The sequence below is a fragment of the Lacerta agilis genome, chromosome 13 (assembly GCF_009819535.1).
Source record: "Lacerta agilis isolate rLacAgi1 chromosome 13, rLacAgi1.pri, whole genome shotgun sequence".
Taxonomy (NCBI): Eukaryota; Metazoa; Chordata; class Lepidosauria; order Squamata; family Lacertidae; genus Lacerta; species Lacerta agilis.
In genome coordinates this window covers 22,749,008-22,769,604 of record NC_046324.1, presented here as the reverse complement: position 1 = coordinate 22,769,604, position 20,597 = coordinate 22,749,008, and the positions used below count along the sequence as shown (strand labels likewise).

Here is a 20,597-nt window from a genome sequence, read left to right as displayed (position 1 = left end):
TGTGTGTGTGTGTAAAAGCAGTGATTCCACCAGTGTCCTTTGGTTCAATCACTGTTGTTCTTTGCAGCGCCTGGACGGCTCAATCAAAGGCGAGATCCGAAAGCAGGCGCTGGATCACTTCAATGCTGACGGTTCGGAGGTAATGATCATTGTGACCTGCCCATTCAGAGGGAGGGCAGCAGCTGGCGGGGTCTTCTGAGGAGAGGCAGCGAGTACCACAAGAAAGGGGATGTCATATTTATCATCTTTATCAGCCAATTCGTCTCCGATAAAAGATGATGGATTACGCCAAAATGGCGAAAATGACCAGGAATATCAGAAACCAGAAAGATAGAAACTTTTAACAAGGAATGAGGGCAATTTATAAGTTATCTAAGAGAACACTGTAAACAACTAAAAGCTTTGGGAGTAATACCTGTAATGTATGAAAAACTAAGGTAAAAAATGGATTTTAAAGATAAATGGAGAAACTATAAGATGCAGTAAAAAAAGTTTGACAATGGAAACCATGAAGGGGTGGATCTAAGGGTTCAGGGAATCCTATATGTTTATGATTATGGTTAATGTTTAAATTCAAATGTATATTGTAAAACTGAATTTTTAAAAATGTAAAAAAAGAAAGAGGATATCGTTGCAAACATTTTGCAAAGAGTTTTTTGAGGGATTGAAACTTTTCCTTTCTATCCAAGCTTTGTCCCTAGCTAGCTGGCCAGATCTTTTTTTCAGCCTCTTATCAGAAACATCTCTGTGCAGAAATCTGCTCTCTAGTTCCCCAAAGGTTTTCCCTGCAAAGGAATATGTGTGTATTGCAAATCACTTTGGAATGCCTCAGGGAAGCCATTGCTGTGCTTAGCGCTGAGGTCCTTTTGTCTCCTCCTCAGGACTTCTGTTTCCTCCTGTCCACACGAGCTGGTGGCCTTGGGATTAACTTGGCCTCTGCCGACACGGTGGTCATTTTCGACTCGGACTGGAACCCTCAGAATGACTTGCAGGCTCAGGCCCGGGCTCACCGGATAGGGCAGAAGAAGCAGGTCAGAGAAAGAGCCGAAGCTCTCATGTTGCAGCCATGGCTGGGTGGCAGCAGCCCCTAAGATTCTGGAATGCCCACAAAGTTCCTGCAGGCCGTTTTCCTGTGTTGTTTTTCTTCGGACATGACAGTTACCTCTTAGTTCTAAATGCCAGTTGCTTTCTTCATTCCGTAGGTGGAGAGGGAGACGGAAAGATAGGACTTGAGGTAACACCAGGGAGAAGGGATATTTTCTGCCCTATTTCAATCAAGGAATCCTATTTGCTATTTTTCTTAGAGGTTTAAGAAGATGCTGTTACTCATTGTTATTATTTAATTTCTATCCTGTCCTTTCTCCCAAGGATGCCCAGGGTGGCAACTATCTAAAAGTTTAAAAGAGGATCAGACAGATTCATGGAGAAGTTTTTAATTGGTTTTTAAAACAATATGAAGACCAATAAAAAAAACCCATTTGAAAATCATCTAATAACAGCCGTTGCTCTCCCGAAAGAATTCTGGGAGCTGCAGTTTGTTAGGAGACCCCCTATATTCCCAGAGTTTTCTGGGAAGAGGGATTGATTGTTAAACCTCCCTGGAAATGTAACTCTGTAAAGGGATTAAATAGGGCAGGCATGGCCAAACTTGGCCCTCCAGCTGTTTTGGGACTACAATTCCCATCATCCCTGACCACTGGTCCTGTTAGCAAGGGATGATGGGAGTTGTAGTCCCAAAACAGCTGGAGGGCCAAGTTTGGCCATGCCTGGAATAGGTGTCTCCCAACTACTCTCAGCACCTTTACCAAAGTACACCCCCCAGGATACCTTGAGGGAAGCCTTGACCAATTAAAGTGGTATCATAGTGGTTTAAATGTATGGTGCAGACGGGAGCCTTTGTAGAGAGGTAATTCCACAGTTGGCTCAGACCTCTACTTTAGAAGCAGCCACAGTCGTATAGAGCTCAAAGGCATTAAACAAAACCTCTTAAGCTGTTTACATGTGGCACCTCCTTCGAGCTCCTCTGGCTTGCAGGGCAGGAGTCAGGGGCAAAGTAGTAGCTCATCCAGCAGAAGGACCCCTTAGGTTCAGTCTTTGTCACCTTCAGTCAAAAAGATGTTGCGTTTACAGGAGAAAGAAAAGCTTCTGGCTTTCATGCTCTGGGGCAAGAGAGGAACTGTGATCTGACTCTCTGGAAAATGGAGCTTTTATCTGTGCCCCCCCCCCCCGGCAGGTGAATATTTATCGATTGGTTACGAAGGGGACGGTGGAAGAAGAGATTATCGAAAGGGCCAAGAAGAAGATGGTATTAGACCATCTAGTGATACAGCGCATGGACACCACAGGCCGAACTGTTCTGGACAACAACTCTGGCAGATCCAAGTAAGGGGGATGAGGGAGGATGGGGACAGGTTCTCGTGAGGACTACAGGTCCAAACTAACTAGTCTCTCTTGGGTGTATATCAGCCTTCCTTGAGATGCTGCCCTCCAGTAGGTCCAACGTCCACTTCCTTCTTGTTCCCTTGCAGCACAAACCCTTTCAACAAAGAGGAGCTGACAGCCATCTTGAAGTTCGGTGCAGAAGACCTGTTCAAAGAGCTGGAAGGGGAAGAGTCTGAGCCACAGGTGAGCCCAGCCGGAAGGGTTTTTGGTTGGCACACTTTGTTAGAGATGGTTCCCCCTCTGAAGGTTGTATTCAAAGCTACAGTGGTACCTTGGTTTTTGAACGTCTTCGTCGACGAACATTTCGGTTTTCGAACACCGCAAACCCAGAAGTAAATGTTTCGGTTTTCAAACGCGCCTCAGAAGTTGAACCGGAAATGCTGCTGTTTTGAGGCTTCCATACTGAGTTTTCGGTTTTTGAATGTTTTGGCACACGAATGGTCTTCCGGAACGGATTACGTTCGAAAACCGAGGTGCCACTGTAGTCCTACCCAGACCAGGCCCATAAATCAATTCAATTCAAATCTTTATTGTTACAGTCAATGACCAGTATTCAACAGACCCATGAAAGTTATTAGAGCTAAGTTAGTTGTGTTCATTAATTTCAGTGGGTTTACTCTCAGTAGGATTAATTTTTGGTACAAGCATGTATGTTTCTATGATAAAAGAGGTGAACAACCCCATACTTCCCCATACCAGTTCCCAGGCTGGTGTCCCACAAGGAATAAATTGATTTCATTCTTTATTCCTTCATTTATAGGATTCCTTACCTACCCCTTTCACCTCAAGGTCCCAGGACAGGTTACGATGATATAATAATACATTTATAAAATCAAATGAATCGGTTTATGATCGTAAAACTAGCAAGACCATTCTAAATGGAACGGGGGACTTTAAATTCAACGAAAGGAAGTGGATCCCCCAAAACAAAATATCTTGACTTCCAAGGGGCAGGGTAAAAGAGGTGTGTCTTCAGCATTGGGTGGAAGCTGTGGAACGATGATGTCAGGCACTGTGGGGGGGGGGAGTTCTAGAACTGAGGGGCCATCACAGAGAAATCCCTCTCCCAGGCTACAGTTGCCAACACTTCTGAAGATGACAGAGCGACACTTAGGTACTCCTCTGCCGGTAGCCTGGGAGGGCCTATAGGTGGGGATGGAGACCTTTCAGATATTTGGGGCCTTAGTAGTAGTTGCTCTGTGAGCAAAGCAGAAAATTATTTGTTGTGAATCTAATAACAATATAATTTATTATTTATACCCCGCCCATCTGGCTGGGTTTCCCCAACAACTCTGGGCAGCTTCCAACAGAATATTAAAATACAATAGTGCGTCAAACATTAAAAGCTTCCCTAAACGGGGCTGCCTTCAGATGTCTTCTAAAAGTCTGGTAGTTGTTTTTCTCTTTGACATCTGGTGGGAAGGCATTCCACAGGGCGGGTGCCACTACCGAGAAGGCCCTCTGTCTGGTTCCCTGTAACTTGGCTTCTTGCAGCGAGGGAACCGCTAGAAGGCCCTCGGCGCTGGACCTCAGTGTCCGGGCAGAACGATGGGGGTGGAGATGCTCCTTCAGGTATACTGAAAAGAGGCCGGTGTTGAAAGGGGCACATTTCTCTACGGTCATACCTTGGTTGCCGAATGCCTTGGAACTTGTATGTTTCGGCTTCCAAACCATCGAAAACGGGAACTGAACGATTTTCAGAAACTGAACGTCCGGTGTGGCTTCCGATTGGCTGCAGGATGCTCCTGCGGCCAATCGGAAGCCGTGGCTCGGTTTTTGAACAGTTCTGGGTGTCAAATGGACTCCCGGAACACATTCTGTTCAAGAACCAAGGTATGACTGTACTTTTGAAAGAAGCAAAAAAAAAGGTGTCTTTGCTTTTAGAAAGTTTGATAAATGCTGGACAACGCTATCCCATCTCCTTCCATCTCTCTAAAGCACTGAGCACACTTCTCCCACACCCCACCCCACTGAGTTCATTCTTACTCAACATTCGGTTATTGCAGATTCTCCCTCGTTTCTTATGGGCTGTGATTCCCTCCTGTCTTCCCCACCCCTTCCAGGAAATGGACATCGAGGAAATTTTGCGCTTGGCCGAAACCCGAGAGAACGAAGCATCCACGAGCGCCACAGACGAACTGCTGTCTCAGTTCAAGGTATGGACCTGTGTGGGTGGAGCATAAAGCAAAGTTAGCATGTTTCCCGTTATTATTTATATTGCAGTCTCCCTCCCCAAGGAACCCGCGGCAGAGGATAAAACAATTTAAAAATGAAATGAGAGCATTCTCAAATAGGAGCCTAGGGGTGGAATATGACCAACGCTGTGAAGATGTGATGGTTTCAGATCTTACAAGAAGTACCTGCACAGATGGCAGAAAATTTTGCCAGTGGCTATAGAGCAATGGTGTCCAAACTTTTTTCAAAGAGTGCCAGATTTGATGAAGTGAAGGGTTGTGAGGGCCGGCCAAATTTTTAGGATAGAAGTTGTTGGGGGCCAGATTACCGTAAGCCCCCAAAACGGATTTTGGACATGCCTGCTTATAGTGGTTTGCATTATTGCCAGAGGCTAGGAGTGTAGGGAGCAGCCTTGTGCAGGATGAGACCATTGATCCACCTAGCTCAAGGCTGCCTACCCAATGGGTAGGGAACCTGTGCCCCACCCCCACCCGAAATGGTTGGGCTCCAGCTTCCGTCTGTCCCAGCCAGCAAAGGCAATAGTCAGGGAAGGTGGGAGCTGCAGTCGAGCGTCTCCTGCAGGGCCGCAGGGTCCCTGTCCCCAGTCTACACATCAACTGGAAGTGTCTCTCCAGGGTTTCAGGCTTGATTGCCAAATGACTTCAGCTGGTTCTGAGTCATTCTTCACCCGCCTTGTAAGAACGCTCCCCCCACCCCCAGGAAAAAAAATATCCCATGGGATTCAAATCCATTAAATAAGCACTAATGTAGTGGCAGATTCAAAAGTCCCTTTGTGACAGTCACACTTTACACCTCTTCTGAGATTATACAACCTTAGATTAAATAAGAATTGTACAATTATGCAGTGATAATAATTTGGGATGCATTGAAAGGACCAGTGTACAGTGGTACCTTGGTTTACGAACTTAATCCGTTCCGGAAGTCCGTTCTTAAACCAAAGCGTTCTTTCACCAAGGCGTGCTTTCCCATAGCAGCGGGGGACTCAATTTACAAATGGAACACACTCAACAGGAAGCAGAACATGTTCTGCTTCCAAGGCAAAGTTCACAAACCAAAACACCTACTTCCAGGTTTGCAGCATTCTTAATCCAAGTTGTTCATAAACTAAGCTTGTTCTTAAACCAAGGTACCACTGTATATCTCCATGTGTTGCCTTTTAGCTAGATTAACTTCCTTCTGTGCATATATGTATGAGCAAATGCTTTGGAGTGCTCCAGCATCTTATTTTGGATGGACTTCAGTTGTGTTTTCCTTGAAGGTCCATTGTACATAACAGAATTTGCACACTACAGCCGTACCTTGGTTGTCGAATGGAATCCGTTCTGGAAGTCCGTTCAACTTCCAAAACATTTGCAAACCAAGGCGGGGCTTCTGACTGGCCCCGGAAAAATGCTGACAGCCGAAACGGATGTTCGGCTTCCAAAAAACGTTTGCAAACCGGAACACTTCCTTCTGGGTTTGCTGTGTTTGGGAGCCAAAATGTCCGAGTACCAAGGCATTTGACAACCAGGGTATGACTGTATTCCCTTGAAACTGAACCACTTTGTGTTTTCAGTGTTCCTAAATGCTTTACTTCAGGGCATTCAGTGGTGGGTGGTCTGAGGACTGTGAAGACAGGGACCCTGCCGCAGAAATAGTAAGGGGTCTTTAACCCCAACCACTATGTTACTGCTTGAAGCGTGGGAGGCAAAAGACCTGTCTCAACTGGGGAACCATAATTCTCGGGTTCCTAGCTTTCATTTTAAAAGAGAGTATTTAGCATTTATAGAACCTGAGATATGGGGCAAAGCATGCAGGCAGTAGTCTTCCCATTTTGTGCGTGTGAAATTAGCTTTACCCAGCTTCAGTGTTTTACATCGTCCCCACCTCATTCCAGAAAAATTCCTGCAGATGCTCATGATTGTGGCCCAGGTTCAAATTCCTGCACGGTCCCGGTGACCTTGGAGAAGGCATGCACTCGCAGCCTCAGTTTCCCTTTGTCTTCGTGGGTTCCTTCTCACATGGTGTCATTGTGAGGACACACACACACAGTCCATGGGATCGGCTCGAAATATTTTTTAACCTGGTGACGAGGAATGAAACCCGGCGGGTGTTTTATCCTTTGTAGGTGGCCAACTTTACAACGATGGAGGAGGAGGAAGCCGAGCTTGAGGAGAAGTCTCAGAAGGACTGGGACGACATCATCCCGGAGGAGCAGAGAAAGAAGGTGGAGGAGGAGGAGCGGCAGAAGGAACTAGAGGAGATCTACATGCTTCCCAGAATCCGCAGCTCGGCTAAGAAGGTATGGCCAGGGCAGGGCATGTCCTCCTCGATTTGAACCCAGACCAACCACTGCCATGTCCCAACAGCTCTTGTTGGCTAAGAATGTAAAAAGAGCCCAACTCATTCAGGCCAAAAGTCCATCTAGTCCCCCAGTGGCCACTCGGGTGCCTTTGGGAAGCCTGCATGCAGGAGCTGAGTGCAGCAACGCTCTTCTTTTCTGCATTTAAGGCATTCACACAGAGCCTGCTGCTTCAATGAGGGACATATGGCATTTATTTTTCCCTTCGTGCCCTCTTCACAATGTGAGGCGCTTGATAGAGGGACGTAAGCAAAGGCAGGTGCTTGCCCCCAAAGGGTTTACATTCTAAATTTAGGAAGTTGGGGACGTCGGAGGCTGGACTAGGAGGTGTGAGAGAGAGGGCAATGCAGGACTGGAGGCAGCAAAGTGGGTTAAACGGGTCCCTTGCAGATTTCAGTTTCCCCTCTTGCAAACTCTGCTTTTTCAAATGCAAAGAGGGCCCCTCATTGGCAAGGAACATGTGAGGCTGACTTATATTAAACCAGACCATCGAGCTCAGTATCACCTACCCTGGCTGGTAGCTGCTCTCCAGGGGTTCAGACTGATCTCTCTGAGCCTTGCCTAGAGATGCTGGGGATTGAACCTGGGACCTTCTGCCTGCAAAGCAGATGCTTTACCACTGAGCTGTGGTCCCATCCCTTTAAGGATTAAGTTTCCGCTCCTCATGGTTCGGAATAAAGGGCTAATTTGAATAGCAGCAAAGGAAGCTGCCTTAAACCGAGTCAGACCATTGGCTCCTCTAGCTCGGTATTTTCTACACTGGTAGCAGCTCTCCAGTCCCAGCCCTAGCTGGTCTCAAATCTCGGACCTTCTGCATGCAAGCAGATGCTTACCATTGAGCAGTGGCCCTTCCTGAACAAGTGGGTCTGCTTTTATAGGCATTAGCCGGCACATCAGAGCTCCAGCAGGACACTGGAAGCCTTTCACCCTCCTCATCTGCCAAAATATCTGGGGCATCCTGAAGTGATGAGAGCTCAGGGGCTAAGATACCTCCTGCTGCAAGCAAGCAGCCTGGCTGACCTGTTGTCCTTTCTGCCCCCATAGGCTCAGGCCAATGACAGCGATTCGGATGTCGAGATGAAGAAAAAGCTGCAGGGGTCATCCGGCTCAGAGAGCGAGACGGAGGACTCAGATGACGATAAGAGGCCCAAACGAAGAGGGCGGCCCCGCAGCGTCCGGAAGGACATGGTGGAAGGCTTCACCGACCCGGAAATCAGGAGGTCAGCAATGAGTCCCGCTCCAGCTGCCTGATGGGGTTTCATCTGCATTTATTCCGCCTGCTGCCCAGGAGTCTTGAGCAGGCTCCGATACTTCTTAAACTCATTTTCATTTAAGCGAAAAAGCCCATTTTTAATTTCCCCCCCCCAAACAATCCAGAATTACTTTATTTACCTGGCAGCTATTTCCCCTCCACGCAGCCCAGCAAAGTTTTGTGATAACCCTTGGAATTCCAGGGAGATTGTGGTCATAGCTGTCAACCATCCCTTTTTTTGCAGTGGGAAACGGCGCTGGAATAAGGGAATTTCCCGCAAAAAAGGGGGAAGTTGACAGCTATGATTGTGGTACTCTTGGGATGGTGGCGCAATCATGATTTGGGAGATGCAGTTAGCAGGATCCCTGACTGCCTTTTGCCATAGTAATGTGACCAGCTCCACAGAACAAGTTTATTCAAGTAGGAATGCACTTGCTGGAACTCTTCTGACAGCTGTTGACCCATTTTTGTGTTTGAATCCCACAGGTTTATCAAGGCCTACAAAAAGTTTGGAGTTCCCCTGGAACGGTAAGTGCTGATCTATTTAGTTGGGGGTGCCAGGGATTACACTGAGGGTACTGTTATTATTTTTTATTTTATTGGATTTCTAATCATGGCTTCCCTCCCCGAGAAGCCCAGGGCAGCAAACAATACATTTTTAAAACAAAAACATTATAAAACAGATTAAAATATTCTAAAAACAATTTTAAAAAATCTTAAAACAATTAGAAACATCTTTTTTATTTTTTATAAGCCACCTTGCTAAAAAAAATTATGATACAGCATTATACAAATACTTTTTATAAATTATAAACAACAGCAATTGCAATTTAAAAACATTCTTCCATCCACTGATCTTGAGGTTGCCACATTATTTGTGGACCACAGATTTCTGGGTAGACTGGAATGTTTTCCAATTCTGCCTGAGAGTTGATAATGATGAAGGCGGACATGCCACACTAAGGAGGGTAATTCCCAAAGTTCCCTGGGAATAAGGATTGACTATTCAAACCACTCTGGGAATTGTCACATTGTGATGAGAAAGGGGTTTTCCCCACAACTCTCCGCACCCTTAACAAACTACAGCTCCCAGGATTCTTTGGGGGAAGGCCGTAGGATGTGGCATCTCATTTCATTATTTTATTTTTATTGATTTATCAGTAGACATGTGGTACAGACTAACACATGATACAAACCATAACAGAATGATACATGGAGCATATTCAGTATGTAAGTCAAATTAAAGAGATGCAGTTAAATATAGCCAGTTTTTTAAGACGCGTCTACATAGCCCAGGAGTGAGTTATAGGAGGAGTACAACTATGGCTCTCCCTATTTATATAATTTTTAAAAAAGTGCAGACCTGCCTGCATCAAAACTTTAGCTTTGCCCCAGACTACACGTCTTATGTCTGACCAGATGTTCAGATAAAGCCACGTCCCATACATTGAAAAACGATGCCTCTGGCAGTGGAACTTCTGATGATTTCCTAGCGTGGCACTGGGTTATGAACAATCTGCCGCCACGAGGGAGCTGCGTTTCCATTCACTTCATTGTCCTCTTCTCCCTCCTCCAGGCTGGAGTGCATTGCCCGAGATGCGGAGCTGGTAGACAAATCGGTGGCCGACTTGAAACGCCTCGGGGAGCTTCTTCACAACAGCTGCGTTTCGGCCATGCAGGAGTACGAAGAACACCTGAAAGAGCACCCTGCAGAAAGTAAGTGGAGAAGAGGAAAAGGGGATTGGTTTAAAGCACTTGGATCCTCGGGCTTTTCAGATAAGCAACTCAACCCCACCCCTACCCCCCGGTTGCTTGTAGCTGGGATCATCTGTGGCTCTTTCTTTCCAGACAAAGGTCCAGGGAAGAGAAGAGGCCCCACCATTAAGATTTCTGGCGTCCAGGTGAACGTGAAAGCCATCATTCAGCACGAAGAGGAGTTTGCAATGCTGCACCAGACCATCCCAGCGGACCCGGAGGAGAGGGCAAGGTGAGTCTGAAGGTTCCTGGGGGCGCAGGGAAGAAGAGCGCAAGGAGGCGAGCGTGGGCGTAGAGCAGTGGCCTGACTTTCAGCTGCTTTCCAAATTGCAGCTTCGGTTTACCTGTAAATTAATGGGACTCGCTGAGCTTCTGGCTCACCCCTTCATCTTCAGACTCCCAGCCTACTTTCCTTTCTTGAATGAGATAGGCAGAAGAGAATATTCACGAGGGAGCCCTCGGCGGGTCCAGAATGAGCTCCCGCCTCTCAGAAGGAGTGTTCGTCGCATGTTACATTCAAACCAGTGTACCATCTCTGGACAAAGCTAGTTGGGGTGCACAAATAGTTGAGCTGTAGACTCGTGGATATTTGCATGTAGCATTCAATGCATGTAGCTGTGTGCACCATAGTGGAGTTGTACTTGACAGGTGTACACTCTTTCACACACCAACACTTGTACATGTGTAGAGAAGGCTTGCACCTCAATGTGATGGGTGAAGAAGCCTAAAACACTGGAAAGTTTAGATGAGAAAGACACACATTTGTGCCTTTTCTCTCTCTCCCTGTCCCTCTTCTGCTGCAGACCTTTAGGGGCATAGAAAAAGAACTCTGATGTAAAAAGTGAAGAGAGAAAGTGCAGTTTAGTGGTTATAGTGTTGGATTTAGACCTGACACGCCAGTGTTCAAAAATCCCTGCTGAGCCATGGGTGACCATAGGCCAGCCACCCTCAGCCTAGCCTACCTCACAGGGTTGTTGTGAAGATATAGTGGGGAAGGAGGAAAACCATATATACCACCTTAAGCTCCTTGGGAGGAAAGGTGGGATATAAATGCAAAAAACAAACGAAACAACAAAACCTCTTATCTGTTTTTCTGCTCTCCCATTAAATTGCAGGTTCTGCCTGACTTGCCGTGTGAAAGCTGCCCACTTTGATGTGGACTGGAGTGTGGAAGATGACTCTCGCTTGCTCTTGGGAGTATATGAACATGGCTACGGAAACTGGGAGCTCATCAAATCAGACCCAGAGCTGAAATTAACCAACAAGGTACAAGAAACCTCATATGCAGAGGCATGGTTTGCATATATAGTACTAAGCCACGGTTAGTTTCGCCAAAGAGTGGTTTGTTTGCCTGTGCAAACTCAGCCAACAGACTAACTGAGGTTTGTTTCCTCCCAGCCAAATCACAACGTGAAGCCACAATTTGCTGTTGGCTTACAACCTGTGACGTGTTATGGCTATGGTTTAGTCAGTGTTATGTTTGAAACCATAGCCTTGCTTAACCATGGTTTGTTAGGCCATTCCACCCTAGTTGCTCACTAAGCTGTGGAGGCAAAGCTAGCTGGAAAATGAAAGCTTTGGAGAAGCAAGATGTGCCTTGTTTGCAGGTCTGTGAACTTGGTTTGTTGAACGAGCCATAGCTAGAACAAACCATGGCATACTGTCATGTGTGAACGCAGGCAGGCTTCCTCCAAAGACAATTCCAACCCTCCACTGAGCAACCAACCTTAAATCAAAACAAGTAATGGCAATAATGGTGCAAAACAACATCTCTGTAAGTCTGTTCTGCTCAGGGAAAATGGGTATAAGTTCTGTGGTTCAACTGGCAATGTATTTTGCTGTTGACTACACCCCAGAAGGTTCATGGAAAAGCTGGGCAGAAGAAAAAGAAATGAGGAAATAGGAAGCGGAGGGAGGGTTTCTGATTGCTTTGATGCTGACATGGTGTGAGCTTCTGTGCAGGCGGATATTGCACCAGAGCTGGCCATTCATTTATCCTCTTAAAGAATGCTGCCTCCTAGAGCAGAAAACACTGCTCTAGTGTTTGGATTACTGATGGGTGTCCCTATTCTCCCCACTTTGAATTCTTAGTTCACTTCCCCATTTTCTTAGTTGTAGCTTTCTGTATCTTATATTTGGAAAGTAGTATATGTGTGTGTGGGGGGGGGGTGTCTTGCTGTCAGACCGTTGCTTTCATTGATGCCCATGTCCTTAAAAACATTTCTCCCCCCGCCCCCTCAAAGATCCTTCCTGTTGAGACAGACAAGAAGCCTCAGGGGAAGCAGCTCCAGGCACGAGCCGACTACTTGCTGAAACTACTCAAGAAAGACATGGAGAAAAAGGACGGAACGAAAGAGGTGGAAGAGGTCAGTTCCACCATGGATGAACTGCAGCAGCAAAGGCAGAGTCACTAGACCAGCCCTTGTGCATTTCACACATCTGACTTGGCACTGCAGTAGTGCACAGGTCAGCTTTCTAGTCCCTGTGGAGGCAAATGCATGCTTGGGAAACATATGGATGGGGCTTTGCAGAATCTCTCAAACCAGAGTGAGGGCTGAATAGGACCCCCAGGTGTTTTAAAGCAGCATATGCCAAGCCTGATGCCTTCTAGTTTGGGCCTCAGGTCATCAGCCCCAGCCAGCACAACTGTGCTTCTGTTAACATCAGCATCATGCAGCCATGCCGCCTAGGGCTGATGTGAGTCGTAGCCGGTCCAGAACTCACAAAGAGGGGCAGCATGTTAGCAGAACGCACCGTGCTCTATGAGGCTCTATATCTCGGTCTGTGTGTCATCTGGGAGGGAAGCTTTCCTTGGAAAGTTGCAGTTCTCCTGCTCTTCACTGATTTCTTCTCCTCTCGCCTTAGACCAAGGTGAAAAAGAGGAAGCCCCGCACAAAGAAAGAAAACAAGTCTCTTAAGGGGAGAGATGAGCATGGGAATGAGGTCTCCTCTCCTCGACACTCAGACAACCCCTCAGAAGAAGGAGAGGTCAAGGTAAGCCCAGTTTGGCAGGTCTCCTGTGATTCCACATGCCCACCTGTGCAATATCTGATGTGCAGATTCTATCGTGTTGAATAATTTTTTATATACAGCTGGCAGATAAAGAATCTGGTCTGTGTTTTTATTTAGATCAGCTTTTTAGCTTTGTAAAAATGTATTTGATATTAATTTTTGTATTCCTTTTAAAATTTATCCGCCCCCCCCCCCAACAACAAAAATTCCACTAGGAGCTGGTGGCTAAGATTATGTTTCCCAGATGCCATGCCTCACCTCAGGCACAGCCAGCAGTACCCCTTCCCCTGTTCAGCTTCTGTAGTCTTTCTCCACTCCCCACAACAATAGCTTTGAAAATCAGGTTTGTTTAAAAAAACAAAAAACAAAAACAAACCCATAATAGCTGTGCACATTAGCCTCATGTAGACTATTCATGCCATTGCTGTTCCATTCAGATTATGGCTTATATATAGACTATAAATTGGCTCTTCAGATGTTTTGGACTACAACTTCCATCATCCATAGCCAGAGGCGTTGTCACAGTTCAAGGATTCATTCCAGCTAGGTAGAAGCATTTAAGGACTGGTGAGGACGAAAGGGTGGGGTGGAGGAGGGGCCTGGGTATTGTCACTAGGGCCCGATACAGAGGCGCAGGGTTCCAAATTCACCACCACCTAACCTGCAATCCCTCAGCCCTGAAATAAATGAAATAGGTTTGATTCCCACCCCCCTCCTGCTTTCCCCCTTTCCTTGCAGGAGGATGGCTTAGATAGCAGCCCTGTGAGAAAGAAGCAGAAGAAAGAGGACAAAGAAAACAAGATAAAACAGACGGCAAGCAGGAAGGAAAAGGAAGAGGAGAAAGAGAGGAGGAAAACGAAGGGCAAAAGAGAAAAGGTACCGGAGATTGTCTTGCCGCACAAGGAAAAGTCACATAGGAATCAGTTTAGCAACCCTGGGTGAGATACTGAGTAATAATTTCTCACGCAGAACTGTATCGGAAACTGCCTTCTCTGGCTTCAGCCTGGCCTCATCTCTCGCCTGTGTGAAATTGCTGCAAATGCCGTGCTTTGTTTTTATGTTTGCCATGCCTCGCTTTGTCTTTTTACAGGCCAAAGGCAGCGATGCCAAATCTGCAGGCAAAGGGAAGAAATCTCAGGGCCCCGTCCACATCACAGCTGGGAGTGAGCCCATCCCCATTGGAGAAGAGGAAGAGGATGACTTGGACCAGGAAACCTTCAGCATAGTAAGTATTTCCTCATGGGGTCAGAGAGGAAGGGGTCCCATTCGTCATTCCAGCCCCGTGTGGTTTAGACTAGTTGATCTCGTGCATCTTTGGGCTTCAGAATTTTTGCAAGCTACTTTATTCAAGTCAGCTGCACGTACCTCTTCATTCATTTATTTAGAAGCATTTGATATACTGCTTTGTATTTCAAGAAACCCTTAAGCAGGGCACAGTAGGCAATGGGGTGAGCAGGTTGGGCTTGTGGCGGGTGGTTTGGACTACAACTCCCAGCATGCATTGGCCAGGGCTGATGGGAGCTGTAGTTCAAAACATCTGGAGAGCACCAGCTATGAAAAATGCAGAATGAATGCTGGAAGTTCTGTCCCATATGTGGTGGCATGAGCACAAATAATCCCGAATTCACAATTTTTCAAAAGATGGCTGGGGCGCGCCCCCCCCCCCCCCGGCTGTAGGAAGGCAGTAAATAAATCCTCAATAACGTGTAGCTTTGCTCTCTCTGCTGCTCCCCTCCAAGTGCAAAGAGCGGATGAGGCCTGTCAAAAAGGCTTTGAAGCAGCTGGACAAGCCAGACAAAGGACTGACTGTGCAGGAGCAGCTGGAGCACACACGGAGCTGCCTGCTGAAGATCGGCGACCGCATCTCAGAGTGCCTGAAAGCCTACTCAGACCAGGAGCTCATCAAGCTCTGGAGAAGGTAACCATCTCCGCCTACCCACCTGCCTTCCTGCCTGTCAGGCCTTCCACTGCGCTCTCACGCTGATTAGCTACTGAGGTCAGGTTTAAGGAAGCTGGCTTACAACCTTGGCCCACCTAGCTGTGTATTGTCTACCCTGACTGGCAGCGGCTCTTCAAGGAACACCTGTTCCTCATGCAGAAGGTCCCAGGTTTGATCCCTTGGAGATCTGCCGGTCTGTATGGGCCTTGGTGGACCATAGATCTGACTTGGTATGAAGTAGTTTCTTTGGTCACTATACCTTTGGGGGAAAGAGCATCCAATTTGTGTGCAGAAATCCCCAGGTATAATCCCCAGCTTTTTCTGGTAGGGCTTGGAAATACTGCCTCTCTAAAGCCCTGGAGAGCTGCTGCCGGTCAGTGTGGGCAATATTCAGGTAGAAGGATCAGTGGTCTGCTTCTTTTATAAAGAAGCTTCCTGTTCATTTCATTAATTAGACTTATTAGTTGCTCTTCACCTGAAGGTCTCAAAGCAACTTACAGCAAGGACAAGATATACAACGCACCCTGTGCTGTAAGCTACCCTGGCAGAAATGTAATATAGGGGGTGCAAAATGTAGGAAGTTGCCTTATACCGAGTAAGACCATTGGTCCATCTAGCTCAGCATCATCATCTCTGATTGGCAGCAGCTCTCCAGGGTTTCAGGCAGGGGGCATCATGCTCCTACGTAGAGATGCTGGGCATTGAATCTAGGACCGCCCGAATGCAAAACAGATGCTCTCCCACTGAGCTTTTACATTGCAAAATATCAGTTGCTTTGGCTTAGAATTTAGATTTAGGGTTTTTTTTTAATGAAAGAGTTAACGAAAGCAGAGTTTAGATAGTAAAAACATGTGTTGTAAAACAGCTAATAAAATGGAGTAAAAAAAAAATCAGGGAAGGGCAAGGTAGGAAGTCAAGAAGAAACAGGTTAAAAAATGTATAGCGTTCTGGAATATTTTTGGAGGTTTAATAAAAATGATTGGGGGTGGAGAAAAGAATTTAGATTTAGTTTTATAAGAATAAAAAACTATAACATTACTGCCACACACAGCACAGCAGGCTGGATTTCTTAGGTTGTATTTGATTTGAGGTACTGCATGGTTCAGGCCTTGAATGTACAAAGTAATCCCAAAGAGAAGAGATTGCCTCCTAAGCATATTGCAGAGTGTGCCTCTCCAGTCTCAGCTGGGTGATCTCCACGTGGAATCAAGGGATGGGGCCTCATCCGCAAATTGCTTGTTCTGTCAGTTCACTAAAGGGGGGAAATGAAAAAAAATGAAATCCATTCGCCTCCTTCCAGGAACCTGTGGATATTTGTGTCCAAGTTCACAGAATTTGACGCGAGAAAGTTGCACAGGTTGTACAAGATGGCTCACAAGAAGCGGTCGCAGGATGAGGAGGTGAGTCTGAAAAACTGAGAGGGGGGGTGGGTGGGAGAGAGAGAGAGAGCGCTTGGCTCTTGTCACTGAAAGGTAGGATACAAATCTAAAAAAAATAAAATAAGCAAAGGAGATTTGTCCTGTAGAACAGGCTTCGCCAACCTGGTGTTTTCAAGACGTTTTGGAGTACAACTCCGGACAGCTAGCTCTGTGATGCTGGGGCCGATGGGAGTTGTGGTCTAAAACATCTGGAGGGGGCACCAGGTTGGTGAAGGCTGCTGTAGAAAATAGGCGGAGCCCTTGCAGGCCCTTCCACCTCCGTAGTTCTGTGATTCACCCTTAGAAACCAGAAGGAGCCTGGACAAAGCTTTCTTGATTTGGTCTGCAGATTTACAGTGGGGGGGGGGGAGGAAGTATTTGATCCCCTGCTAAATTTGCCTGTTTGCCCTCTGACGAAGAAATGACCAGTCCATAATTTTAATGGTAGGTTTATTGTAGCTGTGAGAGACAGAATAACAACAGGAAACCCCCCCAGGAGCCTTTTATTGTGAATTAACTGCCCCCCTCCTCCCCTTGTCGTCCGCAGCAAGAACAGAGGAAAAGGGAGGAGGCCCTGGGAGGCAAGAAACCGTTTCGGTCGGAGGCATCTGGGTCCGGCCGAGATTCCGTGATGTCTCAGATACCTCATGGACCTCATGCTCAGAAGCTCCACCAGCCTCCGTCGTCGCATCCTTCCCAAATGCACGGGCACCAGCGGGAGAACTACAACCACCCAAACAAGAGGCATTTCAGCAGTGCAGGTCAGAGACCAAGCAGGAGCCCACAAAGAGCCTCCTCTCCTTATTCCTCTGGGTAGAACTTATCCCTCCCTCCAGATTGAGTGGATGGCCATTGCTCCCCAACCTGGCTTCTTCCAGATGTTGCTCAAGTCCTGTCAGCCTCAGCCAGTATGGCCAGTTAACAGGGAAGATCCATCAGCCTCCAGGCTAGACTACTATAATGCACTCTATGTGGGTCAGCCCTTGAACGCAGTCTGGAAATTGCAACTAGTGCGAAATACTGTGGCAAGAATGCTGGTAGGGGCAGGAGGTTCTGAGCTTATTATTGTCCTTTAATATATATATATATATTTTGCCTAAAGGTGCCTTCAGGAATCTTTTATTGTAAAAAAAAAAAAAAGGCATTTCAGAAATGGTGTTTATTTAGCTGTATACCGCTTAAGGGAGTGGGTGGCGCTGTGGTCTAAACCACTGAGCCTCTTGGGCTTGCTGATTAGAAGGTTGGCAGTTCTAATCTGTGCGATGGGGTGAGCTCCTGTTGCTCTGTCCCAGCTCCTGCCAAAAGCACTTGAGCAACATCGAAAGCACACCAGTGCAAGTAAATAAATAGGTACCACTGCGGCAAGGAAGTAAACAGCGTTTCCGTGCACTCTGGTTTCCGTCACGGTGTTTTGTTGCACCAGAAGAGGTTTAGCCATGCTGGCCACATGACCTGGAAAGGTGTCTGTGGACAAATGCCAGCTCCCTCGGCCTGAAAGCGAGATAAGCGCTGCAACCCCATAGTCGCCTTTGACTGAACTCAACCGTCCGGGGTCCTTTACCTGTAACCTTATACCGCTAAATGCAAAACAAGGCTTATAAGTGCTTCACAAAGTATAAAAGCCTATTATACATTTTGGCTTATGGGATTGTACGGAGGAACAGGCAGGCTTTGTACAGTCCATTGTGACAATGCCCAGGACTGATCTGATCATGGAGAACCCCGCTGCGCATCAGCTTCCAGGGACCCCTAGGGATCCTGTCCTGCCCATTCAAGGGCGTTTCGTGAAACCAAGTTGAGCCTTCCCCTCCCTTCCATTTGTGCAGATCGAGGCGACTGGCAGAGAGACCGCAAATTCAGCTACGGCGGCAACAGCAACCAAGTGTGGGGTGGAGAACGGCATCATCAGTATGAACCGCATTGGTACAAAGAGCACCACTACGGAGACCGCCGGCCGCGTGGCGAGCCTCGTGGTGAAGCTCGCAACTACCGGCTGAACAACCCGAGCCGCAAGCGGCCGTATGAGCAGTACAACAGCGACCGAGATCACCGGGGCCACAGGGACTATTACGACAGGTGAGCCACCAGCAGCAGAACTTGCTTGGGTAGCCGATTCCCTGCACTCGGGCAACCAGGCCTCTCCAGCTCTGCCCTGAGCCGTTTCATGTCCTCCTCGCCCCCATGACTCGCCACTAGGTGGAGGCCTGGCTTTGTTGAATGAGGTGACAACTTAATCTCTAGCCATGGCCCAGCATTGAGCAGCGACATCACAGTATTCCAACAAAAATGGGAGAAACGGGAGTGGAGATGGCTAATGTTCGCTTATTCACCCCACATTCAGGACGGAAATCAATCCAGTAAATACAATCTGTATTCACTGTTGTTTTTGTTTTCAGTTCGCAAACCATATGCAGTTGATTGGTAGTAGTAGGAACAGTTTTGTTTAGCTGTAAGCCAAAACAGAGAAAAAAGACAGACTTGAGCCACAAACTTGGCTCTTAATTTCCTGTCAGCCAGTGCAGTAGAGAAACATACAAGGTAACATCATTTTCCTTGTCTGACTGCAAAAAGCACATGCGCTCACTTGGTGGAACAATCCCCCCCCCCCCCGGTCGCTAAAGACAAACATTAGATTACTTTTCCCCCTTTATGCACTGAATTTCCTTTGCATTGAAACGAGCAGGGTGGAATAACGTCATGACGCTGGAATGCATTTACATAATTAATTATGTAAGTCATGTAATTTCACCACAGTCAGACAAATAACATGGTTCTGGGCAGAAGGCGACTTTTAGTGGACTGGAAGCAGTGCTGCGTGTAGACCAGCAATAGGATTATCTCCTGCTCTCAGCTCCCTCCTTTCAATTACTGTGTCTTGAGGAACTTCGGGGGGGGGGGCGCAGTCTGAACACCATTACAGAGTGAGGCCAACTGAGATCAGGGGAAGGCAACTTTCTCTTACCACTGGCTGGAACTCGAAATGTTTTCTTGATTAATTGAATGGGTTGGACATAGTCTTGCTTCGGGAGACATGGAGCCCTCCTTTGGACTGTGTGCCTTTTTCTCCCTGCACTTCCTAAAAGAGGCGAGGACAGAGCTTGTTGGGGACTAGGGGACTGCTTTTTCCCATACACACTGCCCCAGGTCACTAAGATAAAAACAACTACCAGACTTTTAGAAGACATCTGAAGGCAGCCCTGTTTAGGGAAGCTTTTAATGTTTAATATATTATTGCATTTTAATATTCTGTTGGAAGCTGCCCAGAGTGGCTGGGGAAACCGAGCCAAATGGGCGGGGTATAAATAATAAATTATTATTATATTATGGTCTGCAGGTGGGTCATTGCATGTGAGTGTGGGCCTGTGATTTGCTTCTCTCCAAACGGTGTTTAGAAACCAACCTGGTGCCCTGCAGGTACCTTGGCCTATGGCTCCCACCATCTGGGAATGGGATGTTTCCTCAGTCCCCACTTCTAAGCTGACTGCTCTTTGTGCTTGCTTCTGCCTAGGCATCACCACGATTCGAAGCGACGGAGATCAGATGAGTTCCGGTCTCAGAATTACCACCAGCAAGACTTCAGGAGGATGCCTGAGCACAGGCCTTCTATGGGCTACCATGGCCAGGGCCCCTCAGACCATTACCGGCCTTTCCACCTGGACAAATCACCGGATTACAAACAGCTTCTCCCCCCTCCTCATTCCCAAGTCTCGGACCCTCGCTCCCCACCCTCACAGAAATCCCCACACGACACAAAGTCCCCTCTAGATCACCGGTCACCCCTGGACAGGTCATTAGAACAGAAGAACAATCCAGATTATAACTGGAGCAGCCGCAAAACTTAGAATTCATGGTTGGGAGGTCAGGAGAGAACCTCATCTGAGGTAATTTGGCCTGAGGTAAAATGGCAGCTGCTGTGGTTTGTAACCAGAGACTCTGAACCTGCTGCTGTTGGGTCCTACATTTGCAGAAGGATCATAGGAGCTGGACCAATGGGGGGGGGGGTTGCCTGGTTTTCTGCCCCAATCTTCCTTAATCCACACACACAGCAGACAATATTGATTCTAACATGTGCAGTTAATATTCCTTCCTGGGAAAACTAGAAACGAGAATCAACCTGCATGGCCTCGCTGTGGACTCCCACGGACATTTCATGGAACTTGAACCGATGGCTGCCTGAGGCACGGACGGAGGAAAGAGACCTGTATGGCCTCGCTGTGGAGATCCAAGTCATTGGCTGGAGAA

General features: G+C 47.2%; 1 protein-coding gene across 5 annotated transcripts in view; it reads left to right on the top strand.

The window, feature by feature from the left end:
* The window catches only part of LOC117056422 (chromodomain-helicase-DNA-binding protein 2-like), a 65,327-nt gene extending 44,937 nt beyond the window's left edge, over positions 1 to 20,390 (top strand). For all 5 annotated transcript variants that reach the window (XM_033166743.1, XM_033166744.1, XM_033166742.1 and 2 more), the window contains 20 exons: positions 68 to 139; positions 882 to 1,031; positions 2,234 to 2,382; positions 2,529 to 2,625; positions 4,506 to 4,598; positions 6,746 to 6,919; positions 8,024 to 8,199; positions 8,718 to 8,759; positions 9,808 to 9,947; positions 10,080 to 10,218; positions 11,102 to 11,252; positions 12,230 to 12,352; positions 12,852 to 12,980; positions 13,737 to 13,874; positions 14,089 to 14,223; positions 14,738 to 14,916; positions 16,238 to 16,337; positions 16,903 to 17,116; positions 18,182 to 18,431; positions 19,864 to 20,390. In XM_033166743.1, coding sequence (XP_033022634.1) covers positions 68 to 139; positions 882 to 1,031; positions 2,234 to 2,382; positions 2,529 to 2,625; positions 4,506 to 4,598; positions 6,746 to 6,919; positions 8,024 to 8,199; positions 8,718 to 8,759; positions 9,808 to 9,947; positions 10,080 to 10,218; positions 11,102 to 11,252; positions 12,230 to 12,352; positions 12,852 to 12,980; positions 13,737 to 13,874; positions 14,089 to 14,223; positions 14,738 to 14,916; positions 16,238 to 16,337; positions 16,903 to 17,116; positions 18,182 to 18,431; positions 19,864 to 20,197 — 2,985 coding nt within the window. In that variant the 3' untranslated portion in view covers positions 20,198 to 20,390. The remainder of the gene's footprint in view (positions 1 to 67; positions 140 to 881; positions 1,032 to 2,233; positions 2,383 to 2,528; positions 2,626 to 4,505; positions 4,599 to 6,745; positions 6,920 to 8,023; positions 8,200 to 8,717; positions 8,760 to 9,807; positions 9,948 to 10,079; positions 10,219 to 11,101; positions 11,253 to 12,229; positions 12,353 to 12,851; positions 12,981 to 13,736; positions 13,875 to 14,088; positions 14,224 to 14,737; positions 14,917 to 16,237; positions 16,338 to 16,902; positions 17,117 to 18,181; positions 18,432 to 19,863) is intronic.
* The last annotated feature ends 207 nt before the right edge of the window (positions 20,391 to 20,597 follow it).